At 42.3% G+C, this 13,463-nt stretch overlaps 1 protein-coding gene across 1 annotated transcript in view; it reads right to left on the bottom strand.

Moving 5' to 3' along the window:
• Nucleotides 1-563: 563 nt before the first annotated feature.
• The window catches only part of LOC129090968 (thyroid hormone receptor alpha-B), a 38,192-nt gene continuing 25,292 nt past the window's right edge, over nucleotides 564-13,463 (bottom strand). Inside the window, exons 7-9 of the mRNA XM_054598367.1 lie at nucleotides 12,136-12,282; nucleotides 9,605-9,863; nucleotides 564-8,194 (exon numbers count right to left, since the gene is read on the bottom strand). Coding sequence (XP_054454342.1) covers nucleotides 7,944-8,194; nucleotides 9,605-9,863; nucleotides 12,136-12,282 — 657 coding nt within the window. The 3' untranslated portion in view covers nucleotides 564-7,943. The remainder of the gene's footprint in view (nucleotides 8,195-9,604; nucleotides 9,864-12,135; nucleotides 12,283-13,463) is intronic.

Genomic DNA, 13,463 nt, shown 5'->3' on the forward strand with positions numbered 1-13,463 from the left:
TCATGTGGGGTTTTTGTAGTCTGACCTTTTTTTCAGCTCAGGTTTTATCTGTGTGGCGACATCTGGAAGTTGCATGACGTCCTCCCTGATCCATATAATTTACAATCTATCTGTAATTTTGTCCCTCTGGTTGTCCATGATGTCATTTTACTTTGTTGGTCTATTCTATACACACTTATATTGCATGTCTGTCCGTCCTAGGAGAGGGATCCCTCTTCTGTTGCTCTTCCTGTTATAGTTTTCCCCTACAAATCAAGGTCTAAGGATTCTATAGACCCTCTGTGCAAAATTGTGATATTGGACTATTTAAATAAAATTGACTTTTCTTTTCCTGACGGGAGTGCGCTTCCATAGAGTTCCACACAAACGGAAACAAAAACACACACACAACGCTCCCTCACCTCCACACATGACGAAATATGTTTTCATTCAGGGTTTAGAAAGCAATGAGGGGTTTGACTCGTCGTGTTTGAGGTAGACTCAGGATCCAAATCCTTCAAGTCTACCGGACCGAACACAGGACAGAACAAAAAAATGTACATTGCTGATTGTGAATTGAGAAGACGAAAAAAAAGATGAGCTAACAATGTTTTTCATCTAAGGTTCATCATCATTTATTAGAAAATGTTCTTTTACCTGAGAGAATCCTTCAATAGCTTCCTTTACCCAGTTTGTGTTTGTGTGTGTGCATGTGTGTGTGTATGTGTGTGTGTGGAGTGGGTCTACACTGATGCTCTCATGGGTGGGCGCATTTTAAAAGCAATCACAAGATTATTATTTTCCCACAAATGTATTAAAACGATCTGTCGCGACGAGAAATACGCTCACTCACTTATTGCACTACAATAAAAAAATGATTGTAAACTTTATAATTTGTCATCAACTGTCTTTGCCTAAAGGCTGCGACTCTTATTCTCTAATTAAAAAAAATAAAAAATAAAATAAAACATTAAATGGTGCAAAAGGCATTTGGCTTGGGTGCAATTTACATTTTTCATTTTGTGAAACCAAAGATTCTTCCACCTATCGCGGATTGGTTCGGGGCATTCAAAGTGCATTTTAGTTAAGTGCTCAAGTTCAACTGGGGGTCAGCAGGTTGTAGATGTTCATCTCAGTGGGGATGAAGAAGATATATATATATATATATTTATTTTTTTATTTGTCATTGCAAATCGAGTCAAATCCTTTCCTCACGTCTTAAAAGCAGAGGTGACGGGTTTCTAATGCTACAAACATCCCACTGATGGACATCAACAACCCAGAATACTCTTTAATGTTACATTAAGTTGGTCGCATGATAGAAAAGTTAAAGCTTCACGCACGTATTGCAGTAAGATTGAGTTTAGGGGGCTTCTCTAAATCCTAATTTTGTGGCCTTGAGGTTCGACCCACCGAACAATGAGAGCATCGCATCAAGTAGACGTTCCCACACTGCCAAAACGACACACACACATATACATGCACACACACACACACACACACACTTTCTGAGCAGTTTACAAACAAACAGCACATCTCGTAGAATCCATATTCTCCACAACATCCCCAGTACCCCTCCTACTTGTTCTCCACGGGGTCACGTAAAGAACCTCTGGAACTCAAACCAGGCCAAAGTTTGATTTCATAAACAAGACGGGCTCGTTGTTGTCACGTGGAGCTCGTCTTTTTCGGAGGGAGCAGGAGGGAAAATTGCATAGACATCTTGCTAGTTCCATGTCTTCACAAACTCTACATTTGGCATAAGGGGGGGACCAAACACAACCATGAAACAAGAAAAAAACAAAAACAAAAAAAAACATCACAGACAATCTCCACCCTTGTCCAATGTGTCAACATGTGAGAATAAACCAGGATCATAATATCTACGGAGGGGATCGGCTCGGAGGCCCCCGAGAAGCCAGCCTCTAAAACCCCAACACTTTACTTGTTGTGGTCGTCATCGAAGACTCCATTTACACTTCAACTCATGTGTGTTGGGCAGATTGGATCGCTATTTGATCTCGAAAAAGTCAAGTAGAAATGGAACCTAAGAGACATTTAAGATGAAATCTGATGGGGAGGTGGTTTCAGATGCACTCTAGAGAGATGTTGAAAATGTTCTTTACTCCTCCAAAGTTTAGCATTTTGTGGAAGTAGCCGCTAGAGCTTCTGGTGTTTCAGGCTCCAGTTTACCACCACTCTCTGAGACGCATATATGGGGCTTAGTGTCTTAAATATTGATCTGCAAACAAGATGCTTGGGTGTAAATGCAGGATTTTTAAGGCTGGCTTCTTTGGGGTAAATGGGCGGGCGGACAAACAGGTAAAACCATTTTTGTCCGTTTCCATACATTGATGTGAGTGTGTTGCAGCCACGTTAGCCGACTCTAATTTATAACCAGTTTATGTTCTACTCATATTTCCCTCACCCACCTCCCACTTTACTCAACAAAAACCCACCTCACTGCCCTCCTACTGGGCCACCGTGGCTGCTGGACGACACCCACATCAGTAGTTTGGATGAATTTAATCTAATTCCATTGGTGAACACACACACAAACACGACTGTAGGCATTCATGTGTAGCGTGTGATGTCGTCGTGAGAACACGAGGGGTACGAATCTATCTCTTTGCAAACAACAGGAGGCACAGGGTTCATGATTAATGTCACGGGGCACTTCTGAAATATGGATCAACATGCACATGTGAGAGAGTGCACACATACAAATGTATGAAGCATTACACATTACTTTGCTTTTTTTTGTTTTTTTTGTTTCCCCCCTCTTACACGGGAGCGGGATGGAGAGGTTCAACTTTTTACTTTTGTTGCAATAAATCTCGAGTGTTGTATGTTTCTTTTTGTATTTACATCCTTGGTTATGGCCAAAATAAAATGAAACGAAAATCAAAAACAGAAAAGAACATATAAAAATACACAACATTGCACCTTGCAGACGGGCAATATATATATATTCTCAGTTTTGTAGTTTGTTTTGTAACGTCTATGTGACACCACTATCTTTTCTGCTGGTGTGTGGAAGTTGGGTTGTGGGTGCCGGGCTCAGGTCCAGCCCCCCCTCCTGTCAGCTACATTCAATACCATAAAACTCTCAGCCATTACAAAAGTCATAGTCCCTCAGTCTCTGGGCCATTCACATTTTAGGTTTACTGTCTGAAGACTGTGCCTTCAAGTTGGAGAAGCGCTCGCATTAGCAGATGATCTCTAACGTCTCACAACCAAATAAGATAGAGCACAAAAGCTTGAGGGAAGAGTCCTTTTGTAACTTCTACTGATGCGTACACACAAGCACATATTATCTTAACATAAACATTTGTATTTATTTTTTTAATCTATATATGCATCTCTGAACTTTCACATGTGCCTGCAAAATGACTCCTCCCAAGTTCCTTTGAGTTTTGTGTTGTGTGAGGTATGACAAGATTGTTTCAGTTTTTTTTTTCTTCGTATTTTCAGTTTCTGTTGCATTATTTTTTCCTGTTTGTGTTTTTTTTCTTCTCCAAAGTTGTATTTCATTAAAAAAAAACAAAATATAAAAAAAAGAAATTCCTGTTTTGTTGGATGTAAATTCCTCCTGATAAAAGGGGACGGACAACTGGACAGACACACAGACAGACAGATCAGTTGGCTTATCAACACAAAAGTATAGATGTGAAAAAGAAGTGAAATATTTTCTATGTTACACTGCACGCATGGTCAAAAAGTGACTACAGCTGTTTTTTTCCTTTTTTACACAGAAGCAGTTTAAGCGTCAAAAAACAAACAGAAAAATAATAAAAACAATGATAAAATGAAAAAAAGAAAATTCTCCAATAATTTTGTTCAGGAGTCCTTTTTCTTTTTTTAAAAGTCATCTCTTTTCATCTTGTTTCGTGGATTTATAATCATTTCATATATCATTTTTTTCTCCATAATCTAAATCAGACTCAGAAGGTAAAGCAGCATTATAACCCCGACTGTCACACACACATACCCAGTCAGCTCACGAGAACAAAGGACATCAATAGGTTTTTTTCCTCTTTTCTCTCTTTTTCAGTTCTTTTTACGTAGATGTGTTGGAATTTCAAACCTGCATCTCTGGAATGAGGGATCTCTTTTTTCTGATCCTCACCATGTGAAGGTTGGAGGTTATCCTTTTGGAGGGAGCTGAGGGAGCTGGGGGGACGACGACGACGACATTTTGGGGGTTGTCAGCTGACATGGGAGTCGGGGCTCATATGCGGTTGTTGTTGTTGGAACTGAAGGAGGAGACGGAGCGCATCCCTACGCCGCCGCCTCCACCTTCCTCCGAGTGTTCGTTAGCATCGTCTCTACAACCGGCCACATCACCCTCTCTCTCTCCCATGTCCATGATGGCAGTGAGGGTCGAACGCCCTCAGCTTTTATTATTCCATTTCCTGTCCCACTCTTTATTTTTCTTCTTCTCGTACATCCTCACAATCTCGCGCTCAAGTCTCTCGTTCCTGTCGCTGCTGCTTTCGCCGATCACATTCATTCGGTGGCGCCACTCTAAAGGGCGGATATGGCCAGCCTTGTCTCACAGGGAGAGGCCCGGATCCCGTTTGGTGTCAATGATTTTTTGGGGCGAGGATGATTATGGAAGGGAGGGCTCTGAATTTGAAATGTCACTGGGCTGACGCTACAGGAGGGATGATGGGAGAATTATTAATGCTACACAGCCCTCCAACGCAGGGGTCTTTCTGCGCCCCTGGTTGGGTTGGTTAAGTGGCGAGGGTAGTGTGCTGTTGGTTTAATACTGACTAACGGGTCAGGTTTGGGACTGAGCCCACTGCGACTGCCAGTCTCTGTTACACAGAGCCGCCAAAACTCACCCCAAAGTAGTACCCGCCACCAAAAAACAAAACTGTTTTGTTGGGGGCGGAAACTATTGGGTAATCCACCAATTGTTGGTTTAACTTTGATGAGTATGGGGCCAAAGGGAGGACCGCTGCAGTAGTGCAAAAAACTCCCACCAGCCTGGCTGGGTGGGGGCTGTTATAACGGTGATGGGGGTGCAATTTAGTCTAGAGCTAGGCTCCAGAAAGGGCATTGTCGTGGGCTAGAATTAAGGTAAGGCAGGACAGGTGGTGTATCTCTGAAAGTGGTGACGCTGCTTGTGAAGGGGGGGGTTATCTTCTGGGAGTCCGACCAGGCGTTCCAGTTCCTCTCTCCTCCCAGCATTTGCTCCAGACGTCGGAGCGGTGAGGCTCGGCCAATTCCGCGTCGATTACCCACAATCCCTGCCATGTGTTGCTCTGCTTGGGTACTTCTCAGGGGTGCAGATCACCCGTCCTGTACAAGCGCCGAGCGTGAACTACTGCTTGGCTCTGAATATAAAATAGATTTTTCTTAGTCTCTCTTTCGTTCTCGTTCTCCTCTTGTAAGAGTGGTAAACCCAGTTAGATTTTGGCTTGGCCCCAGAATTGGAATGAACAGACTGGGCTTTTGTGATCAAAGCAACATTCTTGAATGGTCGTTTGGCTAGTACACCATATCTGCGTTGGATGTTTGCCGTGAGAGTTTACCGTTATAGTGGTGAGCGTTGGTAAAGTGCACGGGACTAAAAGAGCCTTTGAGGTGCCTCCTAAGAAGCTTAATTTCGGTGGAGAACATTCTACTTTTTTTGTTACGTCTAATGCACAGTCCATGCATGAATGAAAGCTTATTTCCATGAAAATATCCGTCAAGATCCAACGGCAGCCATCATGAGTGTACTGTGGAAGATCGCCATGATGCAGAAGGAAACAGCCCTTTTCTCTGCATGCTAATTCAACGGGCGTGGCCACCGGGGGGTTTATCTCAGATACTCTCTCTCCGTCATATATCCTCTTGCTACTCGCGTAAACGGGCTGCACATCTGCACCGTCCTCCGTCGCTTCTGTGAGTCGGTTTCCATTTTGATAGAAACAGGTTAAATCCAATTTTTCAAAAAGACGACACTTGGTCCCGTATAACAAAAAAGAGATAACCCGAATGCGATGGGTACCATTCCCTGGAGTCGGTAAAAAAAACAACCTTTCCATGGGGGGAGATGGCTGGCCCTCCTGTCTTCAATGGTATTTCATTTCAACCAAGTGATAGCACTGAGGGTGTGTGTGCGTGTGTGTGTGTGTGTTTTATGACGTGAGTGTTTTTGTCTTTCCGTGACTACAAAGTGTGCACCGACGTAAATATTATGCACATTTGCGTGTTGAACCCACACATGCGCCCACTTGAATGGTGTATGTCTGTGTGTAGGCTTTGGGCAGCCGCCCCGTGTCCACAGAGGTGAGGTAGTGCCTGACACCACGGGGGCAGTGCCGCTGCCCCAGCCTGGGGGTGTAATCCACTTTTGAGGTAAATGGTAGCCTTCTTGGCATTTTGCCTGCTCTCAGTGACGCCCATGGTTTTAAAAAAAAAAAAAAAAAGGCAAATGCGTATATGGAAGCCTGGGAGGGCCACACTGAGCAGAGTCCATGAGGAGAGGACTCTGTACAAACCCTGCAGGTTAGGGCTGTATATCGACACTGACGCGCAGTGCATACAGTAAAATGAGGCATTCGCGTTACTCTGAGGTGATGTTGTGTGTTTTTATGTTTGTGTTTTATGTGTGTGTGTGTGTGTGTGTTTGAGAGAAAGACAGAGAGAGAGAAAGTGTGTGTGTGATGAGCTTTGCCGTCTGGCTGGTGGTTGCCGCTGTTGAAAACCTCCTTGGAGGCTGCGTGCGGGAGATTTATTCTGACTCTGGCTTCGACTTTACAGTTCAGCTATTAAATCTTGTTACTTCTCTCTATCCCTGCTCCTCCCTCCTCTCTCCCCTTCCAAGTGTCTCCCCCTTCCTCCCTCCCTTCTGTCTTTCTTCCTTTCAGTGCACTGACTCCTTGGAGAGAGAAGAGCTTAATTGTCATTAGTAAGACGGTAGGCTGCTGGCACAAACCGCACGGGCAATGACAAGGCAAGTCAGCTCATGTGTGTGTCTGTGTGTGTGTGTGTGTGTGTGTGTGTGTGTGTGTGTGTGTGTATGTGTGTGTCACAGGAGCCGGTCCAATGACATAAATGAAGGTAGATATGGAGCCATGTTCTGCACATTTGTTTTTCATAAGGTAGACAACACAATTTCATAAAACTGGAGTAGCCTTGTATAAATATAGCACCGGTTTTCACTGGAATCTTAGTATGAAGCTCATAAAACAGCTGTTAAACGGCTCAGATTGAGTTGAGGAATTGATAAAAGACTAAGTCTGGTAGCTCTGCTACACTGCAGACATTATACACCAAAGCAATGCTTAGAGCATCTGAGTCAATTTCTATGTGCAGTGTTTGCTGATTGCGTGTGTATGCATGACTGTGTGCGACAATATGTCACTCGTATCCATATTTTCTGAAGTTCTGCCTTAACACTTATTCAGAAATAATACTGAGAGGTGCTGGCCAGCATGGACGCTGGAAACATGGGCTTCAAAAAGGTGTGTAAATCTGTGACCGCCTAAAAAAAAAACCAGAGAGGGGGAACGGACCCCTGCAAATAACGCTGCTCTGAAGAACTGAGGTGGAACAGGCTGCGAGAGTGTGTGTGTGTGTGTTTGTTGTGTGTGTCGGTGTACGTGTCTTGGCAAATGGCTACAACTCTTACTAGATAAGACATCATGCTCAGACAGAAGGGCCCCCACACGGATTCTTAAAACAGGGGTCAGTAAAAGGAGGAGAAAGAGGTGGAGGAGAGGGCGTTCGTAGAACAAAATCCTCTGTTTGCTCGACTCTCCTGTTGCTGGTGTGTTGTTTCTGCTATTGTTGGTTCCAGTTTGTTTATTTTCAAACCACATACTGTAAATGCGATGTCGAGAGAAATGCAGAGAGGACTCTCCCTCCTTCCTTTCCCCCCCGATAACAAAAAGATGGCCCTTCCCATCTCCCAAGTTTTGCCCCGGGCTTCCTCTTTCCCCCTTTCACGCGGCGGCAACTGTATTTCACACCTCCTGGTCCTCGAAGACCTCCAGGAAGAGCGGGGGGAAGAGTTCGTTGGGACACTCCACCTTCATGTGAAGGAAGCGGCTGGCGTGGCACGCCCCGATCATCCGCAGGTCGGTCACCTTCATCAGGAGCTTCGGCCAGAAGTGAGGAATGTTGTGCTTGCGGTAGTTGATGTAGTGCTCAAACGCCAGCAGGTAGGTCTCCTGGCACTTCTCGATCTTGTCCATGCAGGTCAGGCCGGAGCGATCTGGTGACGGGGGGGGAGAAGAGAGGAGGGATGAAAAAGTGTGAATAAAAATATAACAATGTCATGCAATTTAAATAAACTGTGTGGGTTTGGCAGCATTTTTTATTTTTCAGATAATGAAGTTACTGTTTTTGTCTTTAATTTTACAGTAAGGGTCACAGTCGTTGTCAAACAAGTTTTGGAAGAACAGTAATGGAAGTTTGGATTGTAATTCTGTCACAGATTCTGTTACTTAATGCATCCTGCGACTGAGTCTTGTTTTATGATTTATAATAGCAACTCCATCAATAACTATATTTGTCCAGCACTTTTCAAAATCTTTGTTTCATTCATATTTTTTGTACTTTTAAAGTGGCAATAAACAAGTGTTTATATTTAACTTATCATTATAAGTAAATATTGATTTCACAGTGTAAAGGATATAGAACAGTGTGTAGGCGACCTGAGGCTCCATTGGGGATCAATATGTTTGATTGTGTTTCTGAAACGTTGGAGTGTCCTCTCATCCTTTTACAACCGTCGGCAGTTTGTGGTTATTTACGGTAGTTTATTGATTTTTTTTCTCCCTCCACCTGCATTAAGTAAAGACCCGCCCTACTCTGCCTCTGATTGGCTGGTACTCGTTGCCTTCTTCACAGAAAGTTTATTAGTGATGAACAAAATTTGAGGAGGGTTGGTAGGTTAATGATTTCAACTCTTGCGCTCATATATTATAACAACGTTCTGATTATAGGAAGATATTTTATTTCTCTGTGCCAATGCAAGTTGACTTTATGGACGTAATAAAATTACAAATCCGTTGGAGATTTACATTTTTTATGTGTCAGCCACCAGGAAAAATTAAGACTTAATTTACGGCACAAAGGAAAGTCTGTAAACCATTGTGCAAACAAAACAGGAAGAGGAGAGCGCTTTTTACCCCCCAACGCTATCCCTTTTCTTTGCAGAAACTATCCCCAGTAGTATACCGGTTGGTAAACCCACAATTATACGCATCCTCTCTTTATTTGCATCCTATTATTTCACAATCCTGAGCACATTATGTGACAAGCGTCCTAAAACCCCCCAGAAAAGTCTCATGCTAAGAGTTTCTACAACGAAACAAACCAAGAGTGAAGGTTTTTTAATCACTTTTAGGATGAAATTCTCCCTCCATTCAACACTGAATATGTATGTGGACTAATCTTCAAGCCATAATTACATTCCGACTCACAATAGGCTACAATATATACAGTGTAAAGCAGCTGGTAATGAATATGGACTGTCATGGAATTGTGTCTCCAAGGGAAACAGAAGGCTAAAAAAAATTTACATTTACATTATATGGAGCTCAAACTCCTCGACTACCAACGTTCTCAGCAGCCGAAGTTTTAGAAAAAGGAAGTCAGAAGTTGTGAAGTCGACACCAACCTGAGCTCATGAGCAGCACGGCCTGCAGCAGCGCCACCTCCGTGTCGTCCAGGTTGAACTGTGCCAGGCTCTTGCCCAGGTCGAAGATGGCGTCCGACACCACGCCCAGCCCGCCGTTCTTCAGCTGCTCGCGCTTCACGGCCATCTCGCCGCTCAGCGTCAGCGTCTCGCTCTCCGGGTCGTAGCGCATGGCGGCTCGCAGCGACATGATCTCCATGCAGCAGCCCTTCAACAGGATGATCTGGTCTTCACAAGGTAACTGGTGGAGAAAGAAGGTTTTTAATGTTTAATGCTGGAAAATGATTTAGCGTGTTCATTTTTAGCACATTTCAATTATTGTGGATAACTTGCCCAAAATGATTTTTTTTTCCTGCAGTCACAGATAATGTAGTTACTTGTTTTTGTCTTTTATTTTAGAGTTAGTTTTACAGTTGTTGAACAAACAAGTTATGGAAGAACAGTAACAAAAGAGGGGCTGGATATTTCTTCGTAAATGAACATTTTTGATTGTAATTCTGTGATCGATTCTGTTTCTTAATGCATCCTGCAACTGATTTTTGTCATATAATTAATAGTAGCAACTTCACCTATAGCTGTGCAGCACTTTTCAAAACCTGTGTTTAAAATACAATCAACAATCAAACCATCAAAGGCAGAAATCAGTTTTTGTTTTAAAGATATTTAAAATAAAACTGTTCAAAAGACATATTTAACAACATTTGGGAAAAATACACACCAAAGTGTGTCAAAAGCAAAACAACAATTTAGTTTTTAATGGACTTTGGTTTCCTTTTCAAAGTCATTTGTAAAAAATAAGGAGATATATTTTGGTTTTTAGTAGATGTTTAGAGTTGAGATAATTGTTTATTACATTAAGTCCCCTCCCAAAAAAACATAATTAATAAAAAAAAAAGCTAAAATAGGATCTTCCCTCCATTACAACGAAACAAAAACACACTACACCACTAACACAACCCCCCAGAGGAGAAAACAAAATACAAAAAATGGATTTCTTGATTTCTCATCCATTCATAAGTTGAACACCATTTTAACACTTTGCACACTTTTCTTGAGATGGGTGTCCAGCTTTAGCATGTATGTTGCAGAAAATGCCTTAGATAGAGTGAGGAATCAGAAGATGAGTTGGGAAGAAAACGAATGAAGGAACCCATGTGGTAAGAGAGAGAAGAGGTCGGGAGAAGGAGAAACACCAGGATGTGTTGAACAGACTGCCAGAAATGTTTTTCCACTGATAAACACAGATTAGGACTAATACGCCCTGATTTACATGGATATTAGAATCTCTGGCTTGAAACCCATTTAATTAAATCTACAGACTCCTGTGTGCTGAATTAAAATCTCACCTTCTTGTAAGCTTGTTTCATATTCCACTGCTCTTGACTGCTGAACAGATTAATTGGCATTAATTGGCTTGATTTGTCTTGTAAAATTGCACCCGGAGGGCATGCTTAATTTTTAGTGTCTCACTAAAAGCCGGCTTTGTTTCTGTGCGTTCTTATCTGTAACTCACTGCAGAGAACAGAACAGGTTCTCTCTCTCCCAGCTCTTACATCAGATTAAAAAGGCTCCTTATATCTAATATAATTTATTATATTGTGAATGAAAGATAACATATTAAACATGACTGATTATCTGCTTCTGTGTCTGGAATACTAAAACTCTTCGTCCTTATCTGCTGCTGTTTAGTTTCTTCATCTCTGAAAATTAATAAAACGTCCAGCAGCGGTGTGAGGAATTTATTCTAGTTTACGCTCTCATTTAAATAGTAGCATCCATCATAATGGTAACATTTATAAAATAATAGAACAATCTGAATAAATTCAACTTTTAAAAAAATATTCTGATTTAAAATAAGTGACAACCTCTACTTCTGTGATTTATGTTCTCAGAAATAAAACTTTTCCTCTCAGACTCTTTCTTTCTAACACAGACACAGACACACACACACACACACACACACACACACACACACACACACACACACACACACACAGCTAGACAATAAGTCAGCCTGATAATTATCCAATCTAAGGTCTCATTACACGAGCAGAGACAAAAAAACATGATTACATGTTGCTAATCAAGGCGGAGCTGATTGTCAACAGCAACAAAGGCTGCATTCTGGGTTGATGTTTTACGAGCCTGACATAACAGTGTGAGTGCTATAGCAACGTTCATGATCTGCACATTTACCTGTGCTGTGTATTTTTATATTAATATGCAGAGATTTAGAAATCCACAATACGTTTGTCTTTGTTCCACGGTGCCCAGTCGAGCTGTAAATATCAGTCGTAACTCTTGTAGCGAAGGTCGTCGTGTTCCTCCTCAAACAGAGGAGCTGCTGGTTCTGCGAGACACATCGGCCTCCTAAATCACACATTTCCTCCCCTCACACACACCCACAGGATGAGAGAAGCTCTGTGGTTGTCCGCTGTGTGTTATGTTTCTCCGTACGTGTGGCGACTCCCCCCCCCGCCCTCTGCTCCTGGAGACCGTTAACCAACACTTACCTCAGAGAACATGGGCAGTTTTTTGGCAAAGTCGACGACGCGGGTGATGGCAGGAGTGATGATCTTGGTGAACTCGCTGAAGGCCTCCAGGTCCACCTTGTCTCCGTCTGATGTCGGGGCGACCGGGGACTGGCCGATTTTTTCTGGCTACATGGGGGAAATAAAAACGTGGCTGATTAGAAAAAAATGCATTAGACGTCAGCAATGAGGCTGGACTTGATTTTATACTTGTAAACAAATCCAGAGAAAAGACTAAACTGATCCTATTAATAAAGATTGTGTGTGTGTATTAAAGCCTGATATCACTTCTTCCTCTGAGCTCCATTAAGAACACATGAATGAGCTTTACTTTTGTTCCTTCATCACAATGAACACACACACACACACACACACACACACACACACACACACACACACACACACACACACACACACACACACACACACACACACACACACACACACTGTAGTTTATTGTGACTCAATCCCAAATACAATGTCCTGCTGCCAAAAAAATACTCACTAGAGCACCTAATGTGGATTAATCTGCCACTGAAAATAGTCCCCCAACAAATGCACTGTTTCCTCCTTTTTGAGTAAATGTTTTAGAGTCCTTCACAATACAGAATATACAGACTATTACCATCTTTTTAAGAGTTGATGCCACGATAGAGAGGGCGAGGAGAGCATATTTAAGCCGGTAGAATAAACAAAAGAACAAAGTGCATAAGGCAAGAGGAAGAGAATACTACAATACAACAATAAAGTACATTAGAGCAAGCTACAGTGGAGAATATGGGTGTGTCTTTTAAATAAAAGAGCCCAGAAGAATAAAATAAGATTATAGAAAAATCAATAAGAGCGGTGTGGGGTTTAGAGGGAAATACAGCAGAGGCAACAACAGAGTTTTAAACGTTTTTATAGCCCTCCTACAAACTGCTCACTTGCCTTGGGAGACAAATTAAAATCAATTTACCAGATAAAGACGGCAGATTGCGCTCTGAGAGAGGAATGGGACATGTCACCCGACAGACAGCGCTTACTTAGAGGAGAGGGGAACTGCAGATCAGTAATACATGCGTTTACAGAGTAGTGCGGGTCGAGGCTCCGACTATGAAAAATATTGTTTCACGCCCGGCTGAATAAAGCGTGTCAGCGTCGAAAGTCATTTATTCATGTCGGGTCGATATAAACGTATGAGAATGATCACTTCACACGAAGAAGCATCAATCATAATCAGGAGGGGGAGAGACTCAGTACAAATGAAGCCAATAACCTGCTAAACAATTATGGATAATGAAAATAAGCGTAGTCATAACTTTGATGGA

This window comes from Anoplopoma fimbria, chromosome 5 (genome assembly GCF_027596085.1).
Source record: "Anoplopoma fimbria isolate UVic2021 breed Golden Eagle Sablefish chromosome 5, Afim_UVic_2022, whole genome shotgun sequence".
Lineage (NCBI taxonomy): Eukaryota > Metazoa > Chordata > Actinopteri > Perciformes > Anoplopomatidae > Anoplopoma > Anoplopoma fimbria.